This window comes from Dama dama, chromosome 20 (assembly GCF_033118175.1).
Source record: "Dama dama isolate Ldn47 chromosome 20, ASM3311817v1, whole genome shotgun sequence".
Lineage (NCBI taxonomy): Eukaryota > Metazoa > Chordata > Mammalia > Artiodactyla > Cervidae > Dama > Dama dama.
The window spans coordinates 16962964-16976839 of record NC_083700.1 but is presented as its reverse complement, the minus strand read 5'-3'; the positions used below and the strand labels follow the sequence as shown (position 1 = coordinate 16976839).

General features: G+C 52.2%; 2 protein-coding genes across 3 annotated transcripts; both read left to right on the top strand.

Annotated features, from left to right (window-relative positions):
- The first annotated feature begins 1568 nt into the window (after positions 1-1568).
- On the top strand, positions 1569-7528 carry FLAD1 (flavin adenine dinucleotide synthetase 1). Of its 2 annotated transcripts, none has more exons than XM_061120673.1 (8): positions 1569-1643; positions 2106-2330; positions 3747-4491; positions 5388-5535; positions 5994-6092; positions 6171-6360; positions 7118-7191; positions 7311-7528. In XM_061120673.1, the coding sequence occupies exons 2-8, from the start codon at positions 2250-2252 to the stop codon at positions 7444-7446; spliced, it is 1473 nt and encodes a 490-aa protein (XP_060976656.1). In that variant the 5' UTR covers positions 1569-1643; positions 2106-2249; the 3' UTR covers positions 7447-7528. The 2 variants fall into 2 exon arrangements, with proteins under 2 accessions (XP_060976656.1, XP_060976655.1); XM_061120672.1 differs by having other exon boundaries at positions 1582-1980.
- A 501-nt stretch (positions 7529-8029) lies between these two features.
- LENEP (lens epithelial protein) lies at positions 8030-8729 on the top strand. The gene is made up of 2 exons (XM_061119865.1): positions 8030-8289; positions 8379-8729. Exon 1 carries the CDS (start codon positions 8051-8053, stop codon positions 8234-8236), a length of 186 nt encoding a protein of 61 aa, XP_060975848.1. The 5' UTR covers positions 8030-8050; the 3' UTR covers positions 8237-8289; positions 8379-8729.
- The last annotated feature ends 5147 nt before the right edge of the window (positions 8730-13876 follow it).

The window sequence follows — 13876 nt, the reverse complement described above, 5'->3', positions numbered from 1 at the left end:
AACGGTTGTAAACTGTGACTATTTAAGAAACATTTTGCCAAATAATAGCTTACCTTCTACTTTTAATAGTAGTGCTAAGTAAGGGAGATTAATCTTCCCACTTTCTCTTATTTTTCACTCATTTATTCCTAGAGCGGTAGTAGTCAGCAGTAGAGGTGTGGTCCCTGGTCCAGAAGCGTCAATATCACCTGAAAACTCCTTAGAAGTGCTCATTCTTGGACTCCACCCTAGGCCTACTGAATCAAACTCTGAGGGTTGGTTGGACACAGTGACATTTCAACAAGCTCTCTAGGTGATTCTGGTGCACACTTAAGTTTGAGAACCCACTAAAAGACTCAGAGCTGATGTTGAGGGGTAGGGAGGAGGCATTTTAGGGAGGGGCTTGTCAAATATCACCATGATTATTAAGAAAGATACTGTAGCATATGGCTTATGCCATTAGGAAAGCCCAAGTTTGTTTTTTTAGAGCTGAGACTCCCTTAATTGGAAAAACAAAACAAAACTGGGCTTATTGAAGGTTCTGGAAGCCTGACTCTATTATTAACTGTAGTGTTTTTGTGGTTTTTATGTGGCATCTCGTCACCTATTTGAGCCTGTTGCCCATCTGTAAAATGGGCATATCTCTCTTAGAAGGGTTTTAGGAGAGTAAAATGAGGCAGGCGTGGTTCAGTAGTTCTCCACATGAAATTTTAGACCTTTACTACAAAAAGCAATGGCATCAGGATGACAGGAGGGTTTGTTAAATGCAGATCTCTGGCCCCACCCAAACGGCCAGAACCCTGTAGATTTAATCAGCATATTAAAAAGGCCCCCAGAAGATTAGTAGGAGTATTAAGTATTTTTAGACCAGAGACAAGTAAAATAAGTGGAAGCTGAGAATCCAAAGTGGACATGTGGCCCTCCCTTTGTCTCTGCCCTCACTTGTACCTACAAGACCAATTAACTGGGAGAGGTTGTTTAAAGCACCATCTGGAACAAGGTGGGGCAAGATTTCGTTGTCAAAAATTTGAAGTAATTAGCTTTATCGTTTATAAGAGAGACAAATGAAAGTTCCACACAATAAAAGCTCACCACCAGGATCTCATTAGCTCACAGGCAATCCTGACAATTTTTCTTGGTGTCCGTCCAACTTCCACTTGCTAACAGTGTAAAATCCCCTTTGACACCAGTGCCAGCCCCTGACCCCTCAGAGTCGCGGTTCATGAATAACAGATAGTATGTGCACGCAAGAATCAACACTGAGCGGAGGTTAGAGTCAAGCATCTCTTTACTTCCAGCACCAGAGGGGAGCACCACAAACACCTTAGAGACCCTTCAGCCCCCTCGGCTCCTTCCACTCCTCAGGTTCTTTCCTGAGAGAAAAGCCCCGCCCCCCGACTAAGGCCCAGCCCCCTCGCTTCCGGATGAGGGCGGCCACGTGGTTGTCTCCAATAACAACCCAGCACTACTCCCGCCCTCTGGCTAAGGCTCGCGAGCGATAGTCGACTACACCAATGGACCCATAGAAGTTGTCTGAGCGACGGCCAAAATAACCAATTAGTATGAGGTGAGTGTCAGTCTGAGGCGGGACTCTGAGTACGGAAGCTGCCCCGAGACAGGAGGAAAGGAGAGAGGGAAAGACCCGGTGAAGGGGCAAGAGGCAGGTGAGAACCTGGAAGAGCTCAGCAGTCTGAAGCGTGGCGGGAAAAGACAGGATTCTGGGCTAGAAAGGGTGTGGAAGACTGCAGAAGAAGGCTGCTGAGTTCTGGTCGGTGGTGGAAGGAGGGAACTCATTTAAAGGGGCCAAGGCCCAGAATAAGGTAGACATTTAAAGGGACAGGTGCCCCAAAGAGAAGAGACATATAAAAGTGCAGATGCCCTGGATAGAGCCGACCCTAGAAGAACCGAGCGCTGCAGACAGAAGACATTTTTAACTGGTAGGTTCGGGAGAGAAGAACATTTTAAGGAGACTAGGACGGAGCATAGAAGACATTAAAAAAGGTATGGGCTAGAGTTTAACAACACGTTTACTAAACGGACAGGGATAAAGGAGTCGATTGTCAAGGGCCTGATGAGGAAAACTATGCACTCCTCCTCTTCCCCATTGTCCTTTCTGGCTCCTCCAGGTTCCCTCCACCCCGGAATCCCTGTTCCCAAGCTATGACCCCCAGTGCCGTGTAGACCTGGCGGGCCCCCAGTGCTTGCGACCCCTATTTGGGGGTCTGGGTGGCTACTGGAGGGCCTTCCAGAGGGGCAGAGAAGGCAGGACCATGGCGTCTAGGGCCTCTGAACCTCCGCCAGGGCGCAACGTGACAGCGGGCATCATCATTGTTGGAGATGAGATCCTCAAGGTGTGTCTGGGACAGGGCAGGGGGGGGGAGGGTAGCATTCTTCGGTCCTTGGGAGCTTTCTCCACGTTCTGTTGAGGGAGGGTGAACCAGGGTGGGAGCCCTCTTGCTGCAGTAGGGCCCTGGAATGAGTCCAAGATATTGGAGGAAAAGTGACCCTTATTTTTTAAATTACTCTGTTGAAAAACTTGTAGCAAAGTCCCTACAAACTGCCAAGCAGTATGGTAGGGGGAGGAGGACCTTTACAGAAATGACAAGGAGTCCAGCATGTATAGGAGGTACAGGTGCATGTATTATTTCAGAGTTATGTCCAACCTATTTGGAGAAATGATCCAAAGCATTCAGGAGAGATAAAAGGAAAGTACTAGAAGGGGGAAATCTCTTCTGAATCATCAGGGAAGTCTCACTAGAGGTCATGGTGGGCATCAGGTTTGTAATAGTAATATTGAGTGCTTACTAGGGCCTGGCAGTGTGCTTGTATTACATCACATATATGATTTTCCTAATCCTTATCCTTATGATGTGGGTACTTCTATTACAAATCTCAATTAATAGATAGAGACTGAGGCTTGAGAAAGGTTGAGAAGCTTTCCCTGAACAGCTGGTAAGTGGTAGGTGGGATTCCAACTTGAGTCACATTTACACCAGAGCCAAACCTTAACCACTAAACTCTGTAGAGAAATAGAAGGAGATGGGGCTAGAAAAGAAGAGTGCATACACACCATAGACACACAGCCTTGAATATTCTGCAAAGGAATTTGAACTTTATTCTGTATATGGTTGGAAATAACAAGTGACTTTTCAGCCAAGAGTGACACAATCACAGTGACATGTTAGGAAGGTTGCTGTGGAGGCCTAGGGCAGAGTGCTGTGGCAGGACACTGGGAGCCTGGCCAGGGGTCTGTTGCCACCATCCAGGTGAAAAGTGCCAAGGACCTGTTTGGTGGCAGTAGGAACAAAGAAGAGAGCAGATGGAGAGACATTTCAGAAGTAGAATTGACAGCATGAAGGGCCTGGCAGGCTGCAGACAGTGTCTGAGGATGCCACTGACCAAAGTGACAATGGCCAGGAATCTGAAGATGCCCTTAAGCACTTGGGGCCAGGGGCCTGAAACTGTCAGGGTTGATGAGGAAGTGGATGAGTGGTCCACATAAAATTGATAATTGAATCAATAAGCAAAGAGGAGGTCAAGGTCCAGACACAGAGATGGAAGCCCAAGGTGGATCACATTACCCCTGACTCCATTCACATGGATTTTCCCACTCTTGGGCCCAGTGTGGGCTTGTGGGCTGCTGGAAGTGGGTGTCCCCCAAAGAGCAGAGTGCTCCGTCAGCAGGCAGTTGCAGCTTGATCCTTCCTCCTTTGCCCTGCATCCCCACAGCACTGACACGCTCATCTTCCCCACCCCCAATCTCCCAGGGACACACTCAAGACACCAACACCTACTTTCTGTGCCGGACACTGCGTTCCCTGGGGGTCCAGGTGTGCCGAGTCTCCGTGGTACCCGACGAGGTAGCCACCATCGCAGCTGAGGTCACAGCTTTCTCCAGCCGTTTCACCCACGTCCTCACAGCAGGGGGCATCGGCCCCACACATGATGATGTGACCTTTGAGGCGGTGGCCCAGGCCTTTGGGGACGAGCTCAAGCCACACCCTGAGCTGGAAGCAGCCATCAAGGCCCTAGGAGGGGCGGGCTGGGAGAAACTGTCGCGGGTGCCCGCCTCTGCCCGCCTGCATTATGGCACAGATCCTCGCACTGGCCACCCCTTCCGATTCCCACTAGTCTCCGTCCGAAATGTCTACCTCTTCCCGGGAATTCCGGAGCTGCTGCGTCGGGTGCTGGAAGGGCTGAAGGGGCTGTTCCAAAACACAGCTGTTCAGTTCCACTTGCGGGAAATGTATGTGGCAGCTAACGAGGCCTCTATCGCCCCCATTCTGGCTGAGGCCCAGGCCCATTTTGGGCGCAGGCTTGGCCTGGGTTCCTACCCTGACTGGGGCAGCAACTACTATCAGGTGAAGCTGACACTGGACTCGGAGGAAGAAGGGCCCCTGGAGGAATGCCTGGCCTACCTGACCGCCCGTCTGCCCCAGGGATCAGTGGTCCCCTACGTGCCCAATGCCGTGGAGCAGGCCGGTGAGGCCGTGTACAAACTCACTGAGTCAGGTAGGGGCCTTCTGGGGAAGGGGCAGAAGGCACCAGACCACTGGTGCCACCCTAGGTCTTAGGAGTGGTGGGCTGTTGGAGGCTTGCCGCAGATCCAAGAGAAGGTAGAAGATAGCTACAGCAGATTCATTCATTCTTCCAATAAATATCAATTGAGTACCTCCTTTCAGCAACATTGTGCTGGGTGTTGGGGGTTTAGCTCAACAGGACAGAGGTACCCTTGCTCTGGACAAGTAGTTTTATTTAACAGGAGAGGGGGATGTTAAAAAGGTAATTGTGCATGAGGGGCCAGTGATGAGGGGGTTTCCACAGCAGGGAGATTAGCCTTGATCTGGGGTCAGAGAAGGCTTCCCTGGGTGACTGACATATAAGCTGAGTGATAAGGAGGATTTTCACTTGGCGCTAGTGGTAAAGAACCCCCCTGCCAATGCAGAAGACTTAAGAGACGCAGGTTCGATCCCTAGGTCAGGAAGATCCCCTGGAGGAGAGCATAGCAATCCACTCCAATATTCTTGCCTGGAGAATCCAGTGGACAGAGGAGCCTGGCGGGATACAGTCCGTAGGGTCACAAAGAGTCAGACACAACTGAAGCGACTTAGCACACACACACGCAAGAAGAATTTGGTTAGACCAGGAGATGAGCAAGAGGAAACAGTGTGTAAGAGGAAAGGAAACAGCATGAGCTTTAGGAGAATGAAAAGAAACCAGGACCCCCAGAGGGAATACACTGAGGTGAAGAATACCGTGAGGTATGGCTAAATGGCGGGCAGGGGGCAGATGAAGGAATTGAACACTGGGAAGATAGAGAGGGGCTTAAGCAAGGGCAGCTTGGCCACCCCTGCCCTTTGACAGCCATATGTATCTAACTGATGCCCTCTTCCCTGCCTGCCTGGCAGGGTCTTCTCTGGGGGAGAAGGTGGCAGGCGCCCTCCAGACCATTGAGACTGCCCTGGCTCGATACAGCCTCACCCAGCTCTGCATAGGCTTCAACGGGGGCAAGGACTGCACTGCCCTCCTACACCTCTTCCACGCCGCAGTGCAGAGGTGAGCTCACCCCCTGGAGGCAGACCCCAGAGATAGAGCTGCCCCATTTGCTAGTTCCCCATCCTAAGAAGCAGGAAGGAAGGGGGGTGTCTGGGTGGGGCTTGGCAGGGTGGTAGCCACAGTGACCTCTCAGTTCCGTTCCTCCCCATATTTATTGAGCATCTGACACCTGCCTGGCCCTGGGTATGGATGTGCGAGCCACCTTCCCCAACCACAGGGAGGTCACAGTCCTGTTGGGGAGGTAAGGCCTACATACTAGAAACGAGTATGGGCTCCAGATTTGAGAGATCAGAGTGGGCTTGCCAGAGGAAATGGGTTCTTCCCTTCAGATGAGAAGGATGAGGAAAAGGGAGGAGGAGAGGGTGTCTATCCCAGTGGCCAAAGGGAACAGAGCAAGCTCTCTGGGGAGCATTTCCCTGCCCATCCTGGCAAGCCAATGGATCCTGTCCCCTCCCCAGGAAGTGCCCTGATGCTCAGGAGCCCCTCCAGATCCTGTATATCCGCAGCATCTCCCCTTTCCCTGAGCTGGAGCAGTTTCTACAGGACACCATCAAGAGGTACCAGGGGCCTTGGAGATTTGGGATCCCAGAGGGGCTTGGCAGGGCCCACTCCTGACTCCCGGCGCTCTTCCTCAGGTACAATCTGCAGGTGCTGGAGGCTGAGGGAGACATGAAGCAGGCCCTGAGTGAGCTGCAGGCGCGGCACCCCCAGCTTGAGGCGGTGCTGATGGGCACCCGCCGCACTGACCCCTACTCCTGCAGCCTCTGCCCCTTCAGCCCCACCGACCCAGGCTGGCCTTCATTCATGCGCATCAACCCGCTCCTGGTATGGGGAAGGGGGTTTACCACCTTCAGTCTCCTGTCCCCTATCAGTCATTGCACCCTGGCTTCCTGGGGTGGGAGGGTTAGACCCTGGGGCTTAGATGAAATGGCCCATCATCCAAGGGAGGCAGTGGTATTTGTTCATTCAGCCTTTTGATCAGGTTTTATTGAGCACTAATTCAACGGCAAGCATTGTGGACCAAACAGTGTCTTAGACCTGTGCTGTCCAATATGGTAGCCGTGAGCCATTTATTTACACTTGAATTGTAATTAATTGAAATGAAATACATATTGCTTTAAAAAATTGAATTGTATACTTTAAAAAGATGAATATCATGGCTTGTGAATTATATCTCAATTTTTTAATTAAATACAATTCAAACTTCTGTTCCTTAGTTGTACGTTGTACTAGCCTTATGTCAAATGACTACCATGTTAGACAGTATAGATATAGACCATTTCCATCATTGCAGATAGTTCTACTGGACAGCACAAGCTTACACAAATAGCCTTGAACAGCCTCTCCCTTTCCTCCTGGAAATTACATGTCAGTGGAGGTTGGATTGAGAATGGGGAGGGGACAGGATGGTTTCTCTCATTGATTGGCGTACACAGAGCAAGATGTACCAGAGAGTTTAGTAGCAGGTCCTCCCTCAGAGGCTAGGGGAGCGGAAGAGCCGGGATAGGCCCTTTCCCAGGGGGATGAGGATAGATGTTAGAGGGGGAGTATTTGTGAGTCTGCTCTGACTCTGGCCTCCCAGGACTGGACCTACAGAGACATCTGGGACTTCCTGCGCCAACTGTTTGTCCCCTACTGTATCCTGTATGACCGAGGGTAAGGTGTTGGGGGAACGGGACGGGCATGTGGAAGACATGAGGGTGTGGGATTGGAAACACCAAGCCCATCAGAAACCCACCATACTCTCCACCACCCCCACCCCACCCCCCACCCAGCTACACGTCACTGGGAAGCCGGGAGAACACGGTACGGAACCCAGCCCTGAAGTGCCTGAGCCCAGGAGGACAGCCCACCTACCGTCCAGCCTACCTGCTTGAGAATGAAGACGAGGAGCGGAACTCCCGCACATGACCTCCCACTCCTGCCCTTTTCAAGGCGGGAAGGAAGGAGGCCGTCCTGGGGTCTAACCTGTCAATAAACCACCTCTCCTGTGCCTGTGGCTCTGGCTGTGCCTTTGTCTTCCTGCTTCAGGGAATGGGAGAAGCAAAAAGAAGCCAGGCCCTGGCAGCTCGGAGCCCCCAGTGCTCACTCTAAGGGGGATGGGGGGGGGGGGGGCAGCGCAGGCTGGGAAGGAGCTCTCACTGATGATTTTCAGTGCCAGTCTCATCAGGAGCCTGCTAGAGGGCGGAAGCAGGGAGCAGTGCCAACCCTGGGGGGAGGGGGGAGGGACAACTAGGCAGTGGACCCAGGGTTTCAGGACCCAGGCTGGAAGAAGGGAAGCTGAGCTGGCCTGGCCGTGGAGGATGAAAGATGGAGTGGCCGGGCCCTCCTACTAACCCCATCCCAGCATCCCTGGGCACAGGGGCTGACTCAGCCCATTCTCCGGCCCAGAACCTTCCCTGTGCTAGACCCTGGGGCCCTTGTGCCCACAGTCATGAGGTCTGAAGGGGGTGGGGACAATGTTGATAAAAGGCACTGGATGCAGCTCCCACACCCTTCCATAGCTGCAGCCCACATGCAGCCCCGGACACAGCCCCTAGCCCAGGCCCTGCCCTTCTCCCTCGGAGGGGTCCTGCGAGACACTGGACTTCGGGTTCCCATCATGAAGATGGGCACAGGGTGGGAGGGCCTGCAGCGGACCCTGAAGGAAATGGTCTACATCCTCCTCTGCTGCTGGTGTATTAAGGAGCTGCTGGATTAACGGTGGCAGAGACCTGCCTCCACTCCACGGGCACCATGGCCGGCATCGCTCAGGTGGGCAGGGTAGGGCAGACAGACAGGAGGCACGGCTGCAACTTCTGTGGCAGAACCTGCCTCTCAGCTTCCCGTTCTTCTTTTTCTAGCACCCAGTCCAGCATCCATCAAGACTCCCAGGGCCAGCTGTGCTTGACCAAGGATGGGCCACAAACAACGAGTGAAGTGCTATCCTGTTTCAAGTTTGTGCCATCTGTCAGACCTGCCTCGTCTCTGGGCCTCTGTTCCCAGCCCCCACCACCAGCGCACCTCTGGTGCACAGGGGCTTGGCCCGCTGGCTAGGACCCCAGTCAGACTGCAGCAGACCTGGCGCTCCTCCAAGTCTGGCTCGGGGAGCCTGCTGGCCCAGATGGCTGATCTTACCATACCCTCCCAATACCAGGAATGGCCTGCCCCCAGTCTCTCTGTTTGAGAATCACTGAACTATATGTATAATAAATAGGCCTTGAGACCGAAAGTTCTAAATGTCTACAGGGGAATCAGAAAAAGTCAGCACCGGAAGAGTCTGGAGCCAGGGAGGAAAGGAGGTTGTCCTGGATAGAAAGACTGAAAGCCAGGTTTCCTGACTCACTGGTGCCTGGGTGGGGAGGGCGTTGGGTGGAAAGGCCAGGTTCCTCCCAACTTGTAGAAAGGGAGGAGTCTAGCTTGGGTGGGTTCTTCTCTGAGGCCCTCCATGTAAGGCTGGGAACCTAAATAGAAGACCTGATCTGGCCAGCTCCCTGCCCCTGAAGATCTTGGGGAAATCACTGAGCTGGTACTAGTTCCCAGCTTACAGAGAGCAGGCCCTGCTCCTCTAGCTCACACACACAGCTGCAAGGGAAAGCTGTCCTGCGGGCTTACGACAATGCACAGGACACAGCCAGAATGAGCAGAACTGACTCTGCTTCCCCTTGGCAGCCACCAACACATGCTCTCCCTGAATCACTCCCTGGGGTCAGTACACACCAGTTATTTACATCGTCTTGCTCCTGCCTACTGACATGCCCACTCAGACCCCCCACAACCTCAGAGGCAGCCAAAGCATCCCTCGGATCTCTACCCAGCATTCTCTGGGGCCCAGTTCTGCCTTTCCCGCTTTCTATCCTGGGACACTGGCCTGGAGGTGGTGTATGCCACCTTCTCCCACTGCCAGGGACCAGCGCTTCCTCAGACTTCTTAGTTAACTCCTTTTCCTCTGGGCTTGTTTTCTTTTTCTTTGCTTGTCAAAGTAATATATGCCTAGAGTAAAGAACTCTGATAATTCTTTATCGCCTAGCACCTATCCCCTAGCTTCCCTTGCCAGAGGTAACCATGGTGACCCGTTTCTTGGACAGCATTTTTTTTTAAGTTCTTTAAATTGGTGTATAGTTGACTTACAATATTATATTAGTTTCAGGTGTACAGCATAGTGATTCAAATTTTTTATAGATTATACTCATTATAAAATATTGGCTATATTCCCTGTGCTGTACAAAAGATACTTGTAGCTTATTTATTTTATACATAGTAGTTTGTACCTCTTAATCCCATCGATCCTGTCCCTCCCCCTTCCCTCTCCACTAGTAACCACTAGTTTGTTCTCTATATCTTATATTCATTTGTTTTGTTTTTTAGATTCCACATGTGACTGATAACATACCATATTTGTCTTTCTCTCTCTGACTTATTTCATTAAGCATAATACTCTCCAGGTTCAACCATGCTGTTGCAAATGGCAAAAGGTTCATTCATTCATTTAACATATATTATTGAGCATCTGCTATATGCCATTCTGGCTGCTTTGAATACAGCAGTGAACAAAATAGATCCCTGTACTTTTGAAGTTTACGTGCTGGTGGGTAGAGACAGAAAATATAAACATAAAAACAAGCACATTGATGTTATTAGGTGATAGGTGCTATGGAAAAAGAGAAAGTTGAGCTAGGGATGGGAGTTGAAGCAAGCCTAGTAAGCCATGGTAACAACTTGAGATTTTATGCTGAGTGAAATAAGGAACTGTTGTAGGCAGTTGAGCATGAACTGATTTTTTTATTTAAAAGGTTCACACTGGTGCTGGGTTGAGATTAGCCTTTAGGGGACAAAGGGTAGAACAGCAGAGACCTCTTAGGAGGTAATGGGCACAATTGGGGCCAGATGTGTTGGTGGCTTATAGCAAGCTTACAGCCATAGCAGTGGACAGAAGTGGCTGCATTCTGCATATACTTGTCCTTCTAGTTAATAACATACTCTACACCCTGCTCTGCACCTTGCTGTTTTTGCTTCACATACCTTGTAAAGGACTTCATACCAGTATATTTACAGCCTGTCCATTCTTTTTTCTGGTAGCATGGTACTCTATAGTACTCCAAATCAAGGTTATTTCTTAACCCACCCAGGCAGCCCCGCATCCACAAAATGCAGGTCATCGTTCTTCCCTGGTGTCTCCAGGGCCCCAGGGCACAGCAGTAAGAAGGTCCTGAATCCATCCAGAGAGAGGTTAGTGGTGAAAGTGAGTGAGTGAAGTCACTCAGTTTTGTCCGACTCTTTGCGAGTCCATGGACTGTAGCCTACCAGGTTCCTCCATCCATGGGACTTTCCAGGCAAGAATACTGGAGTGGGTTGCCATTTCCTTCTCTAGGAGATCTTCCCGACGCAGGGATTGAACCCTGGTCTCCCGCATTGTAGGCAGACGCTTTGCCGTCTGAGCCACCAGGGAAGCACCAGAGGTTAGTGTAGAGGTGGATAAAGAATTCACCTTTGCCTCTGAATTTGGAGTTCCCTTTCCCCATTGTAGCCTGCACCCTGCTTGGCGGGCTCCAGCCCTCCCCTCACTCGAGCTGGAAAAGTCTGCCTCCTTTTCCTTTCTTAGACCTCACTCCCCGCAAGCTGCAGCAGTGCTGGAGGTGGATCCTAAAGTCTGAGGCTTCTGACTTTGCCAGGGGAGAGGACGTCTGGCCAGGGCCGCTGGGGAAGTGGTAGGTGGAGGAAGGCAGGGCCCAGGGCTGTGGCCCCTGGTAGGAACTGAAGGAGGGAGACAAGCAGGGACTGCCAGTAGCCCAGGGAGAGTGTCAGAGCTGGAAAGAGTGTCAGAACTCTGAGAGTGCAGAGACTGGAGGGAGATGGGGAGGATAACAGAAACCTCACGAACCGGGCTTTCGGCACGGTGTGTGCCGAAAGCCCGGTTCAGCTAAAGAGTGCTCTGAGCCTTACAAAAGTCCACTTCAAAAGTAGGCAGGACAACAGTAATTATCATATCTTTACATGAAGGAACAAGCCCGGAGAGCTGAGGTGACCCCTCCAAAGTCACACAAACAGTACTCTGCAGTACGGTAGTCATTTGGTGAACCCAGATTTTTTTCATCTCAAATTCAGAGCCTCTCTCAATTAGCCTGCCTTCCTCTTCTGAACATGTGCTTGGGATGGTGGTCTAAGTGGCCTGGGAGGCAGGGCCAGGAAAGCGAAATGGTGGAGGGGACAATCAACCCTATTCTACACCCACTGCATGCTCTCCTGCTTGACCTCAACCCTAAGCTCCCCTTGTTCTTCATTTCCTGCCGGGGGCATTTGGGAGCCCCAGCTATGCCCTTTTCATGTAAGCCACAGAGCCAGGAGACGGTTCCCAGACTACACCTCCCCACTGGTCTAGAAGGAAAAGTAAAAGATGGCAGTTTCCCTGTAGTGTTCTCTTCCCATCTAGAATAAGCTCTGGTTTTGAATGTCCAAACCGCTCTCTCCAGAACTCACTGGAGAGGGATGAGGGGAGGGATAAAAGAAGATATGGAGGCACCAAGACTGGGAGGAATGGGTAAGAGCTCATCTACCCCTCCTCGCCCCGGGACCGCCTAGTGGCAACAAGGGGGAGGGGACTAGGCTGGTAAAGTGCCGAAGGAGACCAGGCAGAACTGAAAAGGTAAAAGGGAAAGGTGGGTGCTCAGTCCTGTCTGATTCTTTGAGAAGCTATGGACTGTAACCTGCTAGGCTCCTTTGTCCATGGAATTTTCCAGGCAAGAATACTGGAGTGGGTTGCCATTTCCCACTCCAGAGGATCTTCCCGACCCAGGGATGGACCCCACGTCTCTGGCTTCTCCTGCATTGGCAGGCGGGTTCCTTACCACTGCGCCACCTAGGAAGCGTTTTACCAGTACCGGCTTTGTTACCTGCACTGGTGCTTTGGGTGAGTCAGTTTTCCTCACTCACTCTCAGTTTCCTTGTCGGAACTCGAAGAACTGAACTGGCAGAACTGGAAGGGACTCCCCAAATAGGACAGCATGCGGAGGAAAACCGGCCTCATAACCGGGATTCCCAGCTGATTACGTCGGACATGACCCTCAATGGTGTTTAGAAAATAGGTGGAGAGGAGTCGATAAAAGTGGTCTGAGGAGCCGTGCGCAATTAACTAGATATTATAGTGATGCTCTTGGGAGAGTCCCACGTTTTCCCAGCAACACTGAAAGGCGGGCAGAAGGCAGTGTGGCAGTTGTTTCACTGGCGCCAGAGCGCCGGCCTCCAAGGGCATAGGCTCTTATTTGCATCCCTATTTGCATCTCGTTTGCACAAGAGTTATTTCCCCTTCAAAAGGCAGAAGTCCTTTCTCAGTTACTCCCAGCTGAAGCTATCTACTCCCGTCTTTGCCAGCCTTAGAGCCATATCCATTTTTCTGGCCATTCTCTGGCCCCTCTGACCTGCGCCCCTTCGTGTTCTTACGTCGTTCGTTCTCAATCCTTAGCCTACCCCAGCTTCAAAGCAACGACCCGGCTCGAGAAGCCGGGGGATCTGCGCCGCCTGGCGGCTGGCGGGAGGAAGCGGAGGGCAAGGGGGTTCTGTTTCGCCTTCTCTGGGATGTGGAGTTTTGGAAAATGTTCCCCCGAGCTTCCTGAGGCTAAATTTATCTCCCCCTGCCCTGGGGGGCGCAGAGATCCCGGCGACGATTAGCGCTGCGCGGCAGCGCGCTCCCGCCCAGAGGCCCGGAATAGGCGCCGAGTTATAAATAGAGCAGCCCGCAGGTGTGGGGGGAGTCGGCGGGAGGGGGGCAACCCTGGCAGCCACGGTCCCTTCAGGTGGGTTGGGCGGTCACGGTGGGGGCGCCGGGGCTGCGGTCTGAGCGCCCCCAGCGGTTTCCTGGGCGGCGGGTTTTTCGAGGGAAGCGGAGGCAGCCTGGGGAAGGCGGAGAGTGGGGAAGAGGTGGGCGCCCGGCGCAAGCTGAAGCTCCGCTTCCAGCTCAGCCCCTCCACATTCCAAAACAGGCCCCTAGACCCACTCTCTCAGGACCCCGCCCGCTCACAGCTTTGCCTTTCTTTCCGTCAGAAGTACTCTCTTCTCCGGGCTCTGCAAGTATCCAGCTCCTCTGCAGCTGCTCCTTGGCGCACATGGCCCGGACTTCGGGCCTGTCACTCCGAATCGCCGCCCCCAGCCCCAGGTGTGCAGTTCTTCTTAAAAGGGGTTAACTCCCGGCAGGCCTGGACATTCATCCTTCTCTTTGGTCAACCACTTCATCCTCCGGGTATTTACAGACCTCCTGCCAATTTGCCCCCCCAAATTTAGGTCTAGTTGGTTGCCTGAAAATTTCTGTCTGACAGTGTGGATCTTGGAAGCGCCCAGATCCCCAAGAAGCCCCTTGGAGATCCCACGC